This window comes from Synchiropus splendidus, chromosome 13 (assembly GCF_027744825.2).
Source record: "Synchiropus splendidus isolate RoL2022-P1 chromosome 13, RoL_Sspl_1.0, whole genome shotgun sequence".
Taxonomy (NCBI): domain Eukaryota; kingdom Metazoa; phylum Chordata; class Actinopteri; order Syngnathiformes; family Callionymidae; genus Synchiropus; species Synchiropus splendidus.
The window spans coordinates 1,534,179-1,553,825 of record NC_071346.1 but is presented as its reverse complement, the minus strand read 5'-3'; the positions used below and the strand labels follow the sequence as shown (position 1 = coordinate 1,553,825).

Genomic DNA, 19,647 nt, shown 5'->3' with positions numbered 1-19,647 from the left:
AATCCAACCATAAACTGTCAAAGATGTGATCATAATTATGGAATCATTACCGTCCTTATCATTATATTATTATAAACAAAGCAGTCACATAAAGGAGTAAAAAAAAGGTCATGTTTGTTTTATCAAATACTTCATGACCTAAAAAAAGGCTTGAACCACGTGAGTTTTCTCTCATGCAGTTAGTCGTGTGTCACACACACATGCACACAAGTTTGATCCAGACATTTATTACTCAAAATGCTGTTAAATAACGCTCAGATTAAATACATTCAAATGACGATAAAGAAACGGAAATAAATTAGACAGTGTCGGACATGATCTCTCCTTCAAGTAAACTCTGATCCCTTCCTCTCCACATCAGTACATGACTTTGGTCATCACAGCAGCACCAGCCTGACGTGCGTGACAGTGCGACCCCTAGTGGTCAGCAGTGGCACTGCAGTGGAGGCAGAGGCGCTGCCTTCTGATGGTCAACTTCTGCTTCACACAGACTTACAAGTTGCATCATTTGAACTTGCACTACAGTGGCTTCCCATATACCATAATAATATTTCTCGACTATTTCTAGTAATATTGAATAGTTTCACACTTAAAATGGAGTCCAAACGACTCTCGTTCCTGAATGTTTTGGTTGCTTATTTGCACAATGCAGCTCATTTGAATTCCCCACTTCGGGACTGAATAACAGCCATGTTACGGCACGTTTACAGACACATGCTCCAGCCCCTCGTGACCCCTCAGCAGTGCACCACTTTCCACTGCTGAAGACCAGCGGCCACACACTTTTGTCACAAAACGGGAGCGGCGGAATACAAGAGCGGGTGGTCATAATGTTACGGCTGATCGGTGTATATCAAGTATGGAAAGGTTTCCCAGCTCACGTGGGATGATTCCTCCTCTCAAGTTTGATCTCAGCATGCAAAAGCTACAGTTGCGCTCAGGGCCTCGGACGATTCTCCTGGGGACTGGTCATGTTGCGGGGAAGGGACCGTCTGCCAATTACCACAACAAAAAAAAAAATACTTTCACGGTTCATGTGCTTGATATTTGATAGTTGATAATACAGAAAGTTAAATACTTCATGTTCACAGTTTGGTGATTTGCAGACGGTCCCTTCCCCACTGAGTCCTGTGATATCAGAGGGTTATGAGAGACATGCAACAGCTGTGAGGCAACTTTCCCCAGCACCTGTCACTCATGCTGGATTTACTCCACACCGCTGCAACAGGTGACCCTGAAGTGAGTCGCCCGGCAACCGTCCGAACTGGCCCTCACACAGACACTAGCTGTGCCGCTGGGAAACACGGCTCTAAGGGCAAAACAAAGGAGTCAACAGGCAGAAAGTGTGGCGAGACGTGCACGGCAGCAGTGAGACGCTGGGCTGGACATGCAGGACTGAAGGCTAACGGATGCTAGAGAGGCGTCAGGAACACGAGGGCCACGGCTTCCTGTTGCACTGCCGGTCTCACTTGTTCTTCTCCTCCAGTCCACTCTCTGCTCTCAGAGCCTGGCTGCTCGCCGAAATGAAGCTGATCCAGTGCTTCAGGTCCTCCGGGAACTCTGGACACTGCACCTGCACACAGCAGCCATCCAGTCAACCAGACTCCTCCGCTGCTGCGGCCAGTGAGAGCAATGACTCCCAGCCACTTCACCTGTTCTCGGTTGCAGTTACCAGAGTATATATTTCATCCATCAAGAATTATGTCACTTTATCGCTGAAAAACACAGTGACTTTCAGATTTGATTCATGGGTTTGTGACTCATAGTTTGGGAAGATAGCATATCAGGTCAGAACCACTGAATCCATTCTCTTCCGAGTGTGCATGAGGTGAGCTGACCTTCTGTTTGCAGACGGCCTCGATGACGCTCTCCGGGCTGCTGCGCACCACGTTCTGCCGACACAGCATCACCGCCGACACAAAGCCGTCCTTCTTGGACACGAAGCGCTGCTCCAGGTAAAAGGCCTTGTCGTCCCAGCCCAACACCCTGGTGCGGATCTCGAAGGCCTCGCGGAAAGCCAGCGAGCGTCTGTAGCGGATGGTGGAGGCCCCGACCACCAGCGTGGCGCCCAGCCGCCGCGAGGTCAGGAACAAGCCGTTCCTCATGTAATGATGGAAGCGCGCAAAGTCACATTCCCTCAGGTATCTGGAATTGTTCATGTGGCCCATGTAGTCCAGGTCGTGGGGCAGCACCACCCCGTCCACGCTCTGCTCCGCCAGGATGTCGGGGACACGGGGCTGGAGCAGCGCCTCCAGGAAGACCTGCGCTCCGCGGAGGAAGTACCACACGTCCAGGTTGCAGAAGAGCAGGAGCAGGACCCCCAGCACCAGCAGCCACATCGCTCTGCAACAGCGGGGAGTCGCAGTCTTAGGTCAAAGGTCACCATAGCTTATCAATTACATTTAAATAACCGCTAAATAAATGACACAGCTGTGTGTTGAAGGACAGTTTTCTTTATCATTTTAAAAAATATGATTTCCATAAACGTCATGATAAAAATCGCAAAATACACGGGAATCTTTCAGGATTAAATAAAATACAAAAACACCTTCCACTGAGACTGAATGACGTCCGTTGCCAGAGTAAATAAATCCGCGGCGCCATATTAAAGAGGACTGTGCAGCAGAGCGTGGCAGATGAGCGCGAGACAGATGTGGACAGGAGAATGATCGTGTCGTATCGTGGCATCACTTCAACCTTGACTGCAGTGGGACGCTGTTAGCTTAGCTACAGCTAGCGACCGCTGCGGGTCTCCTCATTAAACACGCCAATTTAGGCCGTTAACTGAGCGTGCCGTCGGTCAACTCAAGCGTTCATAGAAATTCCGAGACAGTTAGGGCTATAACCGCGGACGGTACCGGCCCGTGGAACTTACAGTCCGGCCTGAAGAGAGAGCTCTCATTGGACGCGCTGCAGCTCCAGACACCGGCAGAGTGAACATGACTTCCGGGTTCGTGACGCCGGTGTGACGCAACAATTATCTTTATATTTTTCAATTTTATTAAGACGCGTTGACGTTTCGAATTATTTGGGGATTACATAACTCCCCATTTGAATGGGAACGCGTCAATAAATATTTTGATTAATACACAATTTCAGACAACATTATGTGGAAAATAACTTAAAAAAATAAAATCTACTGATTATTTTGCACCCAAAAGGCAATGAAAAGGTTTTACAGCATCAGTTTCATGTTTATTTCCACCAACAACTCGTAAACAAAGTGACAAGACGATGAAACGCCTGTGACAGCACCTGACTTTGGCTTTAGTCGCGTAAATGAGACCATGACAGAGGTGTTCCAGCTCCTGGAGTCAACAGACTCACTGGAACCCACTGGCTCTCAGGGGTCTTTCTCTGCGTCCCTCCGATGAACCTAGGATGATCGAGGTCTCGTGTGGTTCGGGGCCATGAAGACACAGACCAGCTACAAAGAGGCTGGTGAGTCACGTCACAAAGACTTAAGTCGGCGTTTTTCTGCGTCACAATTCCAAGACGGAAGTTCAGGCTCATGATTGAGAATCTTTCATTCGGGTTTATTGCTTTCACTGGCCTGAAAACATATCTGGGATGAGTTGGTGGGAGTCTGGCTGAAAAAAGTGTGAGGTGCAGGTCTCCTCCGGTGTTTAAGGCCCTTAGGTTTCTCTTTCTAACTCGACGTCACCTTGAAAACAGTCCGTCAGCGCCAGCGTCACTTGTCTTTCTCCGTCAGTCCACTCTCTGCCCGCAGGGCCTGGCTGCTGCTGGAGATGAAGTTGACCCAGTGCTGAAGGTCCTCCGGGAACTCGGGGGTCTCCACCTACATCACATGACAAGAGGAAAGGTCACCTCACTATGTGTCAGACAGCAAGGTTCAGAAACCCTCCACCAATGAAGTGCAACTTCTGTGCATGAATATATCTCTATATATTCTGCTTGTTGATGTTTTGAGTCCCTTCACGCCTATATATTCTCTGACAGGACCTTTTCAGTCTTATCCCCAAACCGGCTGCAAACCTTCACGCACCGGGCAAATACCCTTTTATTTTCACTCCATTTCAACATATAATTTATCTATGTTTGGGACCTGAACTTGGACATGTGAGTGGAGTTATGAAAAACTGTCCAAAGAAGAGTGTTATTGAAGAATAAATCTAATGTGAAAGCGAGGTTAACTCCGTGATGCAGGGGAAGCATCGTGATGAAACATGAAGTAAAGACTGGACGCGTTGTCACGTGGCCAAGAGCCGCACCTTTCTCTTGCAGAGATGCTCCATGATCTTGTCCGGGCTGCAGCGTATGACGCTCTGCTTGCAGTACATGACGGCGCACACCAGCCCGTCTCTGCTGGAGACGAACCTCTGCTCCAGGAAGAAAGCCTTCTGGTCCCAGGCGAGGATGCGGCTGCGCAGCTGGTAGCTCTCACCAATGCAGAGTGCCCGGCGGTAGCGGATGGTGGTGGCGCTGACCACCATGGAGCCTCCCAGGGCTCGCAGGGCCTTGAAGACGCCGTTGCGGACGTAGAGGGAGAAGCGGGCAAAGTCGCACTCTCGCAGGTAGCGAGCGTTGTTCATGTGGCACATGTCGATGTCATGAGGCGTGACGCGGCCGCTCAGCACCTGCTCGCCCGTGACGTCCCGGACCACCGGCTGGAACCAGGCTCGCGCCACCACAAAGGCCGCCCGCAGGAAGTACCACACGTCCAGGGAGCAGAAGAGCGCCAGCAGGCCCACCAGCGCCCCCATCAGGAAGGACAAGTCGCACATTCTCCCTGCAGGAGAAGCAATGGGTCAATGTAGACTTTCAATTCCAGTAGTCAACCAGCAGGCGGCTTCAGTGATATGGAACAACACAACACCAACTAATCTTGGTTCAATACAAATTTGGTATTGTATTTTTTTTCAGTAACATTTTGTATTCACTTTGCTTCTTTATGCCTCTTTTATCTGGAGATGGAGTTTTTGTAACGAAAATCAATTTCCCCCGGATGAATAATGTCAAGTATAATGTAAAAGTGTCATGTAAAGTCACGTCACGTTTTGATCAGAAATAGACGCATCCCCAGTGTAAACATGAAAGCATCAAAAAGACTCCATTGGCTGAAGATATTTCCAGGATGGAAAAGTGACTCGGCTTCGTTTCGACTCGAACTGATGCAGGTGGAAACAGGTTCGACAAGTCAGACCGAAAGCCACTTTTGCAGCTGCGCCACTAATATCACAGCGCTGGAGCTACAGAAACTCGGGAAACAAAAGATTCCAAACACTTGTGCCAAGTCCATTGAACCACGACAAAGTGAAACACCGTTGAGATGAGAGCGCGGCTGCATCTGTCAGTGACAAGCGCACGTGACGTGCGGTCACACTCAACCGAATGGAGTCACGCGAATGCGGTGTGAGATCCAAACACTTGTATACGATCAGATAATCCGACAGCTCATGCACCGAGCTCTTACCTGCCGACTCGAACTCGCTGGGAAGAAAAACAAATCACGGGCCAACCACGCAGGCGCAGAACGCACAGCCGCTACGGAAGCTACATTTGGACAAAGTACGTTCGAACTGTGGCGACATGAAATGAGGTTCGTCTGTTAAATGAACTCACGAATGAAATCCTGCAATCCCGACTTCAAAGGGAAGGCGCCTCATTTTCCTGAGCGTCCGATGACCACTGTGGGCAGAGGACCTTCTCCCATGGAGGTGACAGCCTGGACCGCATGATCTGGTGTTGTACCCACGGAAGGGTGGAGAAGTGACGTGGCTGACACTCCACTGGTTCCCTCCATGACACCTGGTACTCCAAGTCCAGGCCGTTGTGCTGGCGCTCCAGCGGCATCTCCTGTGGAGACAGACCAAAACCAACATCTCAAATGGGTGAGCCAGTCAGAGCCAGTGAGCAGCTCAAAACCCACGTGACGACCAAAGTGTGCGGGTCAGTGGCCTGGCTGCGACCCCACTGGGGTCATCATGGGGAACTGTGGCGGAGCTGCTCAGAACTGTCAATCATCCATACAGCAGTGATGCTCACCGACCAGCAGGTGGCGTCCTCTACACCGCAGTCCGAGCAGCCTGGCCCACAGCGATGACTCTGAAACGGTAGTCACAGAAGGGGTGACGGTCCAGCTCCGGATGATCTCTTCAACTCCTCCCACATCCAGGTGCCCCGGCCTCCACGATGAACTCTGACAGGCCACGCACCGACCATGGGAACAAACACCACCTTTGCATCTTTATTTCCCCCCAAAATGCTCAGTGAAAGTGAGGATTATTCCAGGCACCTGTGACGGGGCCGCCGTGTGACTTGCCTGGGATCCAGTGCCGAGTGACACCCCAGCCTCTCATACTGGACTGGGTGAGACTCTCTGGTGGATTGGGTGGAGCTGCAGGTCCAAGTACAAAGTACAACACAGAATCAGCTCAATTGTACCATGGAAATGGTGATGTTTTATTTACCATCATGTTAGTTAGAAGTTATCTTGTGCACACAGTAGAGTAATGACTGCAGCAACACAGCAAACAGAATAAGGTTCCATCCTTGTTGGGACGGAAGAGAAGATAGATGGTTTTAGTCGTGGTGAGGTCAGGTCAGATAGATTTATTGTCAATTCTGCCACATGCAGACTGAAATGTTATTAGTCAGCCATCGAGCGATCATGAAATAATCACCTTGAACCATCCTTATGGACAAATATAAAATGAGGATCCATTTGAAGCAGAGAATGGCAGGACTTATTTGCATTAACTTTTGCATCAAAAGAGCATTGCTGCTCATCCACTTCTCAAACTAAGAGTCCAGTTTCACCTCTGAAAAAGTCACAGTGCAGTGTATGAGAAGCACAGCTTCAGTTAGGTCTGGACTGACAAGCCGCGATGGAGGGGAGGAGTCTGGTAAGTGGACCGACTGCAGTGTGTCAGGTCAGTGGAGTGTGAATACTCAACAGTTTTGGTGGATCTGGGTGGCAGTGGAGAAGACAGACTGTGGGAGGAGCAGGAGCAGAGCCAGTGGGAGGCAAAGCAAGCGAGGCCATGTCTCCGGTCCAGACTAGTCACCTTCACACACTGGCAACACCGACCCAGAGCTGCATACCTGTAAATGTGTTCTGACAGGCGCAACACACACAGGCGGACTGGACGCTGTGCTGTGTTCGGCACCTCTCCCCTCTGCAGAGTGCAGTTGGCTCTGATCCGCAGCCTTTTCTGGCCTCTGCTCCCTGCTGTGCTCTGATTGGCTGTTTCACTCAACAGTCAAGCTGAACTTGATTCAGCCAGCTCTCCTGCATCTACAGCACAACAACGGTGATGCTGTTATTTGCTGGTCAGAGAGCACTTCATGTAAATAGCTTACATTTCATGAGACTCGTCCTGTCCTGAAATAGATGAGCTTTTTCACACAGAGGAGTCATGTGACAGATCCAGGACGGATCCGTGCTTGGACGATAAATGACCACACAAACAGTGAAAGAAAAAGATGGATGAAAGAAGAAAGACACTTGAAATGTGAGCCGAGGTTTAACAGGCAGGAAAAATGAAAGATGAAAAAACACCAAATCACTCTTTATTGTGACTGTCATTGTCAATATGTGATGATAAAATCCACATGTTCCTGAACACCAACCTAGCCCTGAAGAGGGATTTCTAAACGAATCACTGCAACAAAAACTAAACAAAACCCAGTTACCATTTCAAGGTCAAAGTTCATCCTTCATCCTGCTGTTGTGTTGGGTTAGCACTTCTATCTTGGGTTAGCGCTTCTACCAGTAAAGCAAAGGTGAAATATAGCAGTGTTTACTAAAACCTGGCAGCTGAATAATTAGCTCAGGCCTCAAAGAACCAGAGATTTGGCAAAAATCAAAAAGTTAGAGTGACCACTTAAGCTGGTTAGAGTGGAGCAGGGGAGGAAAAAGTTTGCGTTTCTAAACTGCGATTGTGGCCAAACGGTGGCGTGCAGAAACATTGAAAATCACCTGTTTTGTAGTCAAACTTGTGCTCAGAATTACTGTTGCAATTTCAAAATTTGCGTTAGAGTCGCAGAAGCGCTGTAAGCTCGGATTTGGCTTATTGAAAATGCATTGGAGTGGAGAAGCTGCTGCGCAAAAATTGCTGCAAAGCTACTCATTTTCAACTCGCCATTCTGGCCAAAGCGTAGACTGTAAACACATGGCTCAGTTAGAGACGAAAGCCCCAGAATTCTCACAGTGTGCTCGGTTGTTTCACTAGCTGCTATGGTTTTACAAGGTACGGCTTTTTGTTCAGGGAGTAGGAAACTTGCTTTGAAGCACAACGAATCAGCAGTTTTGCTGTGCGTGAAAGGGAAATGAAAGGGGAGCATAGCCGTGGCAACGGAGCTGCAGAGTAGGGGAAAGGTCACGGGCTGCTCAAACAGCACACACAGACACCAAGGCATATCTTGGCTGTCTTTTGAGCTAGCGACACCGTTCAAAGCTTCAAACATAGCTGCAGACCTCCACTGATAGCATGTGCATCGCAGTCACCCACAGTGCATTCACAAGCTCATTCATAGACACCATTTTAACTGATTATGAACAGTGGTTTAGATCAAAGTCTTCCTCTCCTCAGCACTTTCTGAACATGTGTGGAACGTTGGCTTCTCCAGACTGATTTACTTAATCTGGCGTGAGCGGAAATTGGTCACCATTCTCTTCATGTCCCAGTCAGGGGTTAAGTCACTGGTCTGGAGGGCGGAGTTTGGACCGCCCAAGGGGTCGTAGTCATGTCTGCAAAGAAGCAAAAAACTAGATTTGGAATCAGGTCATTCATTAGTGATGGATCGGTAGAGAGGAACTCACTGTTTGAGGTGCAGCTCGATGGCTTTGCGTTCGTACACGGTGCCATATATGGTCTTCACTGGATCGATGAACATGGTCTTTGTGAGCGAACAGATCATCTGAGGGGGGAGTAACTCAGGAGCAGGAACTGCCCAGTTCTTGAAAAAAATAAAAACATTCAAATTGAGAGTTAGTTATAAGTTATAATAATAATAGTTATAATATATATACGAGTTATAACACACACACGCACACACACACTGTACAATAACTATATATATATATATATATATATATATATATATATATATATATAGCAGCATTTAGTGACTAAGCTCAACTATGTGGCCATTTCACTCATTTGATCTTGTTAAAAATGGTGGACATGATTGAGAGAAGCTTTGGTGGTTTTTGGAAATAAATAGAGAAGTTTTTCGTGTTTTGACATTCACTGAATGGAAGAGGTGGATTCTGTGTGACACGGAAGTGGCCCATCATGTGACCCAAGGAAGAGGAGAATTCTCAGTTCTGTAACTGAAATCCCTCCTCTTCAGTGATGTAATTCAGCAGCGCAGTGTTGTCTCTCTTATACTCGTGTTACCTTTTCAATCTCATCCATGGAGAGATTTGCAGTTTCCCCCGTGTGTTTCTTTGCTTCTTGTAAATACTTTGCATGGTTGGTCAGGTATTCCTCCGCCAAAATGCTTAAACGATTGAGGAAAAAAGAAGCATAGAATAAGACAAACATTAGTGAAAAAGACATAATTCAAGTCAATTAAAAATAACCTAAAATTATTAATCATTGAATAACTTTTTTGACAATTCACAGTGATGACAAATTCACATTTTCTTTGAAAGAAATGTGCATGCTTTAAATAAATTGAGAAGCACAGCCTCAAGAACAGCTTGTAGTGGAGTGTTCCAGGCTACAGGTAACCTCCACCAGAACTCCATCTCTGGTCAAGCAAATGATTTGTAATTCAACCATAGCTTTTTTTCTTCATAATTCATGCATAACTGGAATTGCCTTCATATTTACTGACAAACTGAGCTGTTAAGACCCACAAGATAACCACAGCACTGTTCCATATCAGGAGCTCTGAGGGATAGAAGGCTGCTGCTTCATCTCTCTGGTCTAAGAAGGGATCCTCAGATCAAACCTGTCCAGAGGATCCTCAGGCTCTGGGGCAATGAGGAGACCGTAGACAGCGTTGAGGATCTCTCTCATGGTGATGTGGGCGTTGTAGTTGCGGTCAAATATGTTGTGGCAGATTCTTCCCACACTGTTGATGTTGCAGTGGTAAATCTGTCTGGTTAAGAAAGCTGAGCCTCAAACACCATCCGTCACACACACATTCCAAAACAAGGGGAGCTCAGGTGTGTAGCTGACAGAAGTGTCCATCGTGCACAACTCAAACAGGATACAGGAGTGAGGAAGCGCACAAGAGGAGGCTTCACTGGGTATTCCTCGCCAAACTGGCAGTAGAGCTCAAAGACTCCTCGCTCATAGGGTGTGTCAGGAGGACCCTGCATGAGGATCTTCCAAAAAGCTGAAACACAAAAAATGGTTCAGCCAAATGTGGACGGGCAACCCAAGTAGGTTCCACTCCCTACTGACCCAGTGTAGCTCAGAAACACCCAAAAGGCCTAGAGTACCAGCAGTAAGCCACTGGAACATCAAGAGTTCAGAACTATTTCAACTTGAAGAACATACAATTGTTTGATTTGGGTTTTGGTAAAGGTCAGCTCTCCTGCTGGTCTGCTAGATAGTGTTGTTGATTAGAACGATATTGTTGACAGAACAATCGATAGATAGAACGATAGAACGATCAATAGAACGATCGAAAGATAGATAGACAGATAGACAGACAGACAGACACAGACAGACAGACAGACAGACAGACAGACACACAGACAGACAGACAGATAGATAGATAGATTGAAAAAGGCCTGCGAACGTGTGTAGGACATACTATAACACATCTCTGGGTCTGGGTGCGTGAGATTTGGAAACATCTGTCCTCAACAGAGTTTGGAAACTGTTTTGACAGTTACATTTGCTGAGAGACCTGGTCTGCACTAAGAGATCCAGATGGAGGAAGAATCTGATTGTTTGAGGTCATCCAATCGCTAAATGAAATATTTGCTCACAAAAATACAAACAATGAAATCAGCCTTAGACTCTGAACTTACCAAAGTCTGTCTCAGTCGGAAAGATTCTGAAGAAGGGATGAGGCTCACAATGCAGGTTCTTCAGTTCTTCACGAATGCGTTTGTTTTTCTCCATGAAAACCTTCTTCAAGGCACTGCAGATGAAACAACCAAAGAACAAATCCATGACCCTGAAACACTTGATGTTATTGTTGTCGTCACTTACGTCTGTGTCGAGGTCACTTTGCTCTTTAATTCACCAGGTAAGGTCACCTCAGGAACTTTGTCATAACCAAGAGTCGGAAACATCCCCAGCAGCTTTGCCTAAAATAATAACCATGAGTCAAACCATGTTTGAGAACGTTTTCGTTCAACACCTGTGTGTCCTGACCTGTGTGATGGAGGCGCAGTCGAGCTTTGGCTTCAGTTTCCTCTGCTCCAGAGAGAGCACCGTTTCCATCTCAAAGAGCTTCAGACCTTCTTGGCTTGTTCCTGGTTTGAAACAACATCCACCTGAAAGAAGGCAAGTCCAGGAATAACTTTTACTGTCAGGCTTTGTGCCTTGGGAATGTAAAGGACTGCGTCATATACAGTCAAACCCTGACATCAGTCGGACTTAATTATTGAATTATTATGAGCTGTGTGACATTCAACACCTGCCATCAACTGAACATAAATAACATACATTAAAATGACCTTATATTTGGCTTTTGTTAATTAATTTTCACTCCAAATTGTGTGACTATTTTACCCTTGATTCCAACCTCTACTTCCAATCCTCACAAAGACAGAGACTGATACCAATAGATAGATAGATACCAATATAGTACCTGTGGCGTTGCTGATTCCATGTAGCATGTTGTTATGAACGTCTCCAAGAAGAACTGAATCCACAATAATTCCAGACGTCACAAGTCTGGAGGCAACATCTTCAGGTTTAGACACTGAGCTGTGAAAGAAAAAAAATCAGAAATATACTGTACTTCCTTATTTTACAATGTTAACACTAACTACAGTCAGACCTCAAACATGTACAACAAAAACAATAGAATGGGAATTCACCCTTCATCATTTCCATCCGTCAGACACAGGATGCGAAGCCTGCACTCAGGAAATCTCGCCTCAACTTTGAGCAGCTCCTCCAGACCCACTAGTAAGGCATCATACAGATGAGTGGTCCCACTCGCCTCGATGGTTCGGATGAACTCCTATAGGAACATTTAGTCAGACGTCAGTCCAAACATGGTCAGATGAAGTCAACAGCCATTTCATCTTCAGACTCTTCTTCACCTTGAACGTCTCCAGTGTTTCAGTGAAGGTGTGAATGACCTTCACCTCTGTATCAAACTTGACAAGTCCAATGAGGTGACTAAAGTCATAAGCCATAGATCTTGAAGCAAAGTTGTCAAAGAGCTCCTTCACCACATCTATTTTTCGGATGTCAGTGCTTCCATAGCATTTCCGATCCATCGAGCTGCTGGTGTCAATCAAAACCTAGCCAGATGAAAGGTTCAAACAATTGGAGAAATTGTTCAAGCGATTCCTACGTGAAACTGAGGTTTTAGGAAAAAGAATGTCAGAAGAAGTGTTTTCCTTCATGAAGCAGACGTTTACCAGAATTGCTTCCTTCGGTGTCCTGGTGATGGTGAACGTGTGATCCTTTCCACTGTTGCCAGTACTAAAACATTATAGCAAAGAGTTAAGCTGTGAAATAACTGCAGTTACTGATATTCTTGTGTCCCCAGTCTAAACTTGGCCATGACCACTGAAAAGCTATCCTTCCCTCCTACGGACTTGGCCGAACCATCGATACCTCTGCAGTTTCCTCTAAGCCAGAAAGTGAAGAACCAGGCCAAGATGGCCGAGTCTTCCTGACTGTTCAGCAACCAGAAGATGGTTGCAGGACGACATGTCTCTCTCTGACTCAGTAGGTGACACAGGGTCTGCAGGCGCAGGTCATCTACAGACTGATGCAACTCCACTGGCTGGTCCACATTGACTTCTACATTTGGGAATAATGATATTTTACTTATAAATATATGAATGAAGTTATCTTGTGCTATTGAATGAACTGCTTTATAACGCTTTGTCTAATGAAAGATTGAATCCAACAGACGCTGTGATATTGGGTAAGGTAACCTCAATTTGGCCCTGTATGCGTGGAAGAATGTGTGGGATGGAAGAGTGAGTTATGAATGGTGGAAACCACCTGGAATGAGGACCGAGGAGTAATCGATGAGCCAAGATGGACTGAAAGTGTATGAAAAGGGAAGTCTTTGTCTCACTACACCACTTGAGCTCAGGCTAAGTCAGGCGTAGTTGTTGACCCAGAGCTCTGTGAGGGTAATTAGACTCCTCTGTCTGGGAATAAATTCTTTTTGATTTAACATGTGGGTTTCTAGGAAGTCACTCTCACGATTAAATGGACGCGTGGAAGATACACTGAAGGTGTATTTCCCTACATACATAATGATCCAGTGATCAGTTAGGAAAAGAGCAGAAGGAGTTCAAGTGCTACCTGGGCACCAGCACACCAACAATGCCTAACGTCAAAGCCTATCATTATTCTGAAGCTTGTGCAACACCTAAAAGGAAACGTTGCTGCTTCATGAATTAGTAAACTGTCCTCTGCACATGTTCAATACATACTGAGCGTGTTGTGAACCTAGGTTCCTCACCTGGCAGCCAGCATGTTTACATCCAAGGTGTGGGTTTTTCCCTCTAGACAGTCGTACACTGATACCATGTCGGGTTTACCCTTGTCTTTCTGAGTGTACACGCCGAAGTTGTCTGGGAAGAAGAAAGAATAAAGCGTTCTAACTAACTTGAAAGTCCCACTAAGTTCAATGCCCTTTGCCTTTGGATTAGTGAGACCAGGCTAAACAACATCTTCAACTGACTGTCAGTCATTAAAAAAATGCAACACTTTTCTGTACTGCAACGACTTCTCCATGTATAAATTCAGAATCTATTCAATTGACTGCAACACTTAAGGAACAGAACAAGCATCACCATATTCAGTAGTCCACATGTTTCTCATAACCACCTGCAGTGATCTGGACCAGACGAGGGGCAGTAGTTCCAAGACTCTTCAAGCACAAAGGTGGAGTGATCTTGAGATAATCGAAAAATTCAAGTTTTGCTGCCATAGCTCCAACACTCCCCGGTGGAGTCACTGCAAAGCTGGACATGTTTGAAAAGATGTAATTCATAAGATCAAAAGAATGTCAAACTGTCGGCACCATCTATTGCTCAAAATTCCAAACTGACATACTGTTGAAGATGAAGCAGCGTTCAACAACAATGGGGGAATAAAAACAAATATTTTCCATTTTTTATTTTACTTTTTGAAATCAATTAGCTATAAGAATAGAAGAAGACGAATGACAAAAACACAAACTTGTGTGCAGCTGTCGCATCAGGGTGGATCCACAGGTCATATGCTCTGAAGCATGGAGGCAGACTGAGGAGGACCTTCTCCACATCAGTGGCTCTCTGCAGTGATGTTTCTTGGAGTGTTGCAGTGGAGTTTGGAATTTGCTTTCCATCTAAAAGATAAAAAAAATGAAGTCAACAGGAAAATAAAATTAAAAAGAATTACTGCTGTTCCATTCTTCCAGGGTATCCTCTTCATATAAACAAGTGTAGTGCCTGGCCACGCTTATACTTTATAAGAACTGCTACGCCTCCAGATTGGTTTTGGTGTGTTATTCATGGAAAAATCCCGAAAGAAACCTCTGGCACATCTGGCTGGACCTATGAAGGGACAGGCTGAGTGAGGGAGGCGGCAGATGGGAGAGAGATTTGCTTCTCATGATTCAAAAGTCACGACTTTATTGTCACCAATTGAGTAAATGTCAAAACTGTCCCCTCTGCTTTCTTGTTTATTTTCACTACTTGGAAATCCTGGGAAAAAAAACTGTATCTTCTACTCATACTTGGGTCCTGACTAAACTGATGAAAATATTGCTGTGTACATAAATTGTACATTTTGAAGAAGTTTCAAGACTCTCTCACTTGGGAAATCAGACAATTATTTTCATCTTACCTCTAATATTATAGACAATTTCAGCACGTTCAAATACACCAGGAACTTCGGGAACTCTCACTGGTTCACAGAAACGAATGCCATCTTCAGTCGTGAGAGCAATGGGCGCGAAGTCCTCATGGTCTGTTGGTTGGTTCTGTTGGTAAAATAAAGATAAAGACCTCACAATGTCAATGTACTGTAGATCGAATCTAGAATATGATGATACAGTACATCAGCCTCGGCGAAGAGCCAGGCCCAGCAGTACAAAGAGTTTTCAAAGACATCAATGTCTTCAATGACTCTGACACCAATAGCTCCCTGTTTGGGCAAAAGCTCCCTGAAGAGAGTGTACAGGCCCTCGATAATGGCAATCTACAAGGCAAAGACACATTTTGTTTAGATTTTGTTCACCTCAACTAATTGGAATGTTTAATCAAGAAAGGCTTTCGTTCTTTACCTTCTGGTTTTTTGTTATCTTTTCATTTTTGCGGAGAAATTGATGCAAGCTTTGAGCCAGTGGGTGGCATCCAGTCAGTTTCCGGATGTGAGCAATCAGTTTTTTCACTTTGGTCCCACGTTTGCTCTGAAATGAGAATATTGACATCTGAACTGATGAGGTTAAGCCTACTAACAGGAAACATATGACAATGTCTCCCAACGAACCCAGGCCGAAGTTCTGACCGCTCCCTTACAAGTGAAGACAACTTGCAGACCAAAGCTATAGTAATTATTAACAAAAGCTTTGCATCAAATATGATTTTATCTCAAGACACCCTTCAGATTTACTGACGCTATTGTTGGACTGGAGACTAACACAAATCCGTAACAGCACAACTACAATGGACACATATATACATCATCCCAGAACTCTCCATATGGACCTGGTTGAAAAACTGAAGGTTTGAGCTTTCATCTTTAATATAACACACATTTATGAATTTGACAGCAACAATATGTTCCAGTTCCACAGACACCACTTCTCTTGACAAGATTAGGTTTTATTAGACAGCCAGATTATCTTCTTCATTAGCCGCCTTGCTTCAGATTCTGGGTTAGTGAGGTTAACCGAACACATAGGCCTATCTTCCGTTTGTACCTGGATGATAACAAACTTTGCCTTCACGAATCTGTTTTTTGTGCCACTTGCTTAATGATTCTCAGCTGAGACTCCTGCATCACTGGGGAGTTTAGGCAACTACACTACTACCTCAGTCAGACCTCCACAAGAAAGCTTCTACTATCAGGTAGGCAACTGGACTTACTAATGCAGACGGGATACAGCTGTTCTTGATGATGATAATATATACATATATTTTAGCTCTTAAATCTAAAGTAAAAATCAGAAAACATACTTCAATCACTTACAATCACATAGAGTGAGGAGAGGAACACGCTTTTTCCGTGTAGGCTCTGTTTAACCAGTGGGTCAACATCATTGATGAACATCTGATGGAACCCTCCAAGAGGAAAGGTAGACAGATAAAAACGGACTGTAGATTCTTCAGAAAAGCCACAACTTTCCAGTGTTTCGCCGAGGCCATGGCCTTCTCTGTGAAGAGCCCCAGTGGGTTAGAAAAATGTTGACATGAGCAAGGACAACAGTGAAAATGTTACTTGTCGTGAAGAACATGTTCTGGGATTCCACTTTCAATCGACAGTTGAGTTCTCAGAGTTTTGAGTGTGTCCCTTTTAAAGTCGACTGACAGCTCAAAGAGGCCCTGAAAATAGGAGAAACGTTGCATCGGCAGAACGAAGACCTCACAGTTCTCAACAAAGACAGAAAGAGGAACCCACCCTGAGCATGACGTGGCATTTTATCACATCCTCACCACTTGCAGTTTTTCGTTTTGGTATCCGCACGCCATGAGTCAGATTACACTTTGGTGTGAATATTGCGTAGATCAAAGAGCCGCTCTCAATATGTCTGTCTTTCAGAGACCCTGCAGAGAAGTCGTCAAGGTTTGCATTATTGAAGACGACTTTGTTGTTGGCTCATGAGCTACAGAAGTGTGAAGACGGAAGTGTATAGATCGTGTCATTACAACATGAATTCATGATTGCCTACAAGTGTTAAAGAACGGGTCGTCAGACAGAGGCATCCCATCACTGGTGAAGAGACAGACCCCCGTGGTATTTTCAACCCCCTCCAGCAGACAGATTCTTAACATCAAATCTTCAAGTGTGTTTTGTGTGGGATCCATATCTGCAGATCAAAGTGTCAAACATTAAAAGACATTATTATTCATGGACTGTTCCTTCGCACTCAGCATTACATAACTGTGTGGCGACAATGTTTTGACACAAATGTAAAAAACACCAGTATATTATGGTCACAGAGTCAGAGTGAGGCGAAACTGAGTGAGTGTGTCACCTGTGATAGGCTTTGGTTCAGGACACTTGGGGAAGGTATAGCGCAGGCTGAATGAACCCAAGGATTTCACCACTGGAGAGACATTCTGAACTGGACGTCGGGGAGCTCTCAGTCGTTCTATCTCCTTCTTCATTTCCAAAAAACGGTTCTTTTCCACTTGACTTAAGCCTGCAAATATAAACTTTAACTTAAAATCAGTAGTTAAAGTGAAGTAATTCTGGTGCCAGACGCTCTCTTGTGTCACCAATCTGAACTCATTCATGTTACAATCCAACTGCTGGGGGAAAAAGACAAATAAGAAGAGAAGATGGGTTCTTTATATCTTAAGCTGAGATACAAAGGCCAAATCCGAAATGGACAGTCATACTCAGGAACCCCACAGGGAGCGTGTATTTACTGTATTTACTTAAAAATAAAAAAAGAGAAGAATCCTGTCTGTATATTCAGTATAGATGTTGTTAGATTTAGAAATGCTCATCGTGTCATGGCTCCGCTTTTATTTTGTCATGTGAGTCCTGTTTTGTTTTCGCCCTTCGTCCTTCCTGTTTGTGTGGCACACGGCTGGAGCCAATTATCCCCTGATCACCTGTACAAAAACACCTGGACTCCAGCAACGTGTGCCAGATCGCCTCTCTCATTGTTTTCCCCGTGATGTGTCCTCTAGTTCCTGAGATTTGGACTCCTCTTGTTCCCCGTGGTAACTCCTAGTTTCTGTGATCCTCTCCCATTGTTTCCCTGTGAGTTCTCCTGTAGTTCCTGTGTTCGACTCCTTTTGTTCCTCTGTATTTGCTCCTCTAGTTCCTGTGATTTTGTTCCCTGCGGTAAATTGGCTCTCTGTTGTTCGGTTTCTCGTTCGGTGTGTTAGCTAGCTTACTTACCTCGTTCTCCTTGTTTGGTCTCTTGTTCTGTGAGCTAGCTAACTTTGGATTATTCTTTGTTAAACCCTGGTGCCTGAGTTTAGTGTTTTGTTTCTCCCAGTTTCCATGCGTTTGCGGTTCTCTTTTGTAGTTTATTCTCGGTTCATTTGTACATTCGGCTTTTGCTTAGTTTCTCCCGGTTCGGTCACACTTTTCTGTTTTTGTTTAATTATTAAATATTATTTCTAACTTGCTCCTGCCTTGCTGTAACATTCACCATTCACGTCCTCAAGACCAAAACCAGAGGCATTTTCAAGTTGACGCAAAGGGGGTACTGGCTGTACTTTATCTAGCAAACTAAAGTTGTGTTCAAACCAGTCACCTTTAGAACTTATAAAACCATAGTTCATCACCAGACCAAGAACGATGTTCTTGCACAGCAAAGTACAGATAAAAAAAAAAATAACACCCTGCATCTTCACCAGTCTCACCGATTGTAGTCAGATTTTCATCTGTAATGTCTAGGAAGTCACGCTCATCTTTCACCCCCATCTGAACAAAACTGTTGTAGAACGTCTCAAGCCTGTGGCGCTCCAGCAGGTTGTATACCGCTCCCATCTAGAAACCATCACAACAAAATAACTTTTACACAATTGACATATTAAATATCTTCTTTCATTAAAAGGCTTTAAAAAAAAACTTTCAACCTTGCTTGATTCACAGATGGACTCAGACTGACTTGGGAAGTGCACACTTCACGCTCTGTTGGAGGAAAAACAAGAGTTGTTTGTATATGTGGCATGATATGTGGCATGGCGATGACAGGACTGGTTAATCTCATTACTGGACGGTTCACCCAGCTTTCTTCCGGGTTCCAGTCAATGGGAGTTCAGCTTTCTTTCTTGCCTCTAAAACATATTTGTTCCAGAAAATAAAATTTTGACACAATGAAAGAAGCTTCTTTGTAAATCAACCATCCTCATGATGCGAAATTATGAAATACATATAGATTTACATTTCACAGTCACAATAGTGGGAACATTAACTGAGCACTTGCTTTTTGTGTGGAGGCAATTTTTTTCTTTTTCCATTTCCTGGTTTCTTTTTCTTTTTGACTTAAACGTTTTAAGAATGAAAGCATTCATACAAACAAACATTTTCTTTAGATATTGTAAGATTAGACGGTGAGAGCAGAGATTAAAACCAATAAAGTTCACCAGAAGAAATAGTGCCAAACTTACCCCGACGTGTCTCAGAACAGAATGTGGCTCATATGACATGCGTTTACAAAAATGGGTGGAGAGTTATCAGAAAATGAAAGCAAAACTAAATACATTCTAACATCGCTTATATAACAGGATACAAACTCAAATGGATTGAGACTACAAAAACTATAAATCATACTAGGGTAGGAGTAACAGGGTCATGATCTAGACCATAATTATAATTTACATAACTCAGTGAGAAGTTCAGA

At 44.8% G+C, this 19,647-nt stretch overlaps 3 protein-coding genes across 13 annotated transcripts; all 3 read right to left on the bottom strand.

Annotated features, from left to right (window-relative positions):
• Positions 1 to 222: 222 nt before the first annotated feature.
• Positions 223 to 3,404, bottom strand: si:ch73-52e5.2 (protein THEM6). 2 transcript variants are annotated; one of them, XM_053884368.1, is made up of 3 exons: positions 3,256 to 3,404; positions 1,839 to 2,343; positions 223 to 1,573 (listed from the first exon to the last, which is right to left on the bottom strand). In XM_053884368.1, the coding sequence occupies exons 2-3, from the start codon at positions 2,337 to 2,339 to the stop codon at positions 1,466 to 1,468; spliced, it is 609 nt and encodes a 202-aa protein (XP_053740343.1). In that variant the 5' UTR covers positions 2,340 to 2,343; positions 3,256 to 3,404; the 3' UTR covers positions 223 to 1,465. The 2 variants fall into 2 exon arrangements, with proteins under 2 accessions (XP_053740343.1, XP_053740342.1); XM_053884367.1 differs by lacking the exon at positions 3,256 to 3,404 and adding an exon at positions 2,876 to 2,973.
• Positions 3,405 to 3,653: 249 nt separating this feature from the next.
• On the bottom strand, positions 3,654 to 5,728 carry them6 (thioesterase superfamily member 6). 2 transcript variants are annotated; one of them, XM_053884366.1, is made up of 3 exons: positions 5,584 to 5,728; positions 4,233 to 4,750; positions 3,654 to 3,799 (listed from the first exon to the last, which is right to left on the bottom strand). In XM_053884366.1, exons 2-3 carry the CDS (start codon positions 4,743 to 4,745, stop codon positions 3,692 to 3,694), a joined length of 621 nt encoding a protein of 206 aa, XP_053740341.1. In that variant the 5' UTR covers positions 4,746 to 4,750; positions 5,584 to 5,728; the 3' UTR covers positions 3,654 to 3,691. The 2 variants fall into 2 exon arrangements, with proteins under 2 accessions (XP_053740341.1, XP_053740340.1); XM_053884365.1 differs by lacking the exon at positions 5,584 to 5,728 and adding an exon at positions 5,435 to 5,496.
• On the bottom strand, positions 5,696 to 19,583 carry LOC128770101 (uncharacterized). 9 transcript variants are annotated; one of them, XR_008416469.1, is made up of 28 exons: positions 18,881 to 19,583; positions 18,665 to 18,791; positions 17,317 to 17,484; positions 17,011 to 17,148; positions 16,740 to 16,885; positions 16,560 to 16,663; positions 16,311 to 16,494; positions 15,403 to 15,528; positions 15,177 to 15,317; positions 14,964 to 15,099; positions 14,316 to 14,463; positions 13,962 to 14,098; positions 13,594 to 13,705; positions 12,530 to 12,593; positions 12,206 to 12,409; positions 11,978 to 12,123; positions 11,746 to 11,864; positions 11,307 to 11,428; positions 11,142 to 11,239; positions 10,958 to 11,070; positions 10,190 to 10,314; positions 9,925 to 10,070; positions 9,366 to 9,468; positions 8,786 to 8,922; positions 6,432 to 8,713; positions 6,257 to 6,358; positions 6,007 to 6,066; positions 5,696 to 5,817 (listed from the first exon to the last, which is right to left on the bottom strand). XR_008416469.1 is itself a non-coding variant. In XM_053884360.1 (25 exons), exons 2-25 carry the CDS (start codon positions 18,789 to 18,791, stop codon positions 8,599 to 8,601), a joined length of 3,159 nt encoding a protein of 1,052 aa, XP_053740335.1. In that variant the 5' UTR covers positions 18,881 to 19,583; the 3' UTR covers positions 6,396 to 8,598. The 9 variants fall into 9 exon arrangements, 1 of the variants encoding a protein (XP_053740335.1); XR_008416471.1 differs by having other exon boundaries at positions 7,066 to 8,713; XR_008416467.1 differs by having other exon boundaries at positions 5,701 to 5,817; positions 6,007 to 6,160.
• Between the last annotated feature and the right edge of the window lie 64 nt (positions 19,584 to 19,647).

Coding starts and splice junctions, on each gene's coding strand:
- si:ch73-52e5.2 (XM_053884368.1), bottom strand. CDS start 2,339: ATGTGGCTGCTGGTGCTGGGGGTCCTGCTCCTGCTCTTCTGCAACCTG. Junction 1,574..1,838: donor AGGCCGTCTGCAAACAGAAG/GTCAGCTCACCT, acceptor TGCTGTGTGCAG/GTGCAGTGTCCAGAGTTCCC.
- them6 (XM_053884366.1), bottom strand. CDS start 4,745: ATGTGCGACTTGTCCTTCCTGATGGGGGCGCTGGTGGGCCTGCTGGCG. Junction 3,800..4,232: donor AGCATCTCTGCAAGAGAAAG/GTGCGGCTCTTG, acceptor CATGTGATGTAG/GTGGAGACCCCCGAGTTCCC.
- LOC128770101 (XM_053884360.1), bottom strand. CDS start 18,791: ATGGGAGCGGTATACAACCTGCTGGAGCGCCACAGGCTTGAGACGTTC. Junction 14,464..14,963: donor AATTGTCTATAATATTAGAG/GTAAGATGAAAA, acceptor TTTATCTTTTAG/ATGGAAAGCAAATTCCAAAC. Junction 8,923..9,365: donor CCATGGATGAGATTGAAAAG/GTAACACGAGTA, acceptor ATTTTTTTCAAG/AACTGGGCAGTTCCTGCTCC.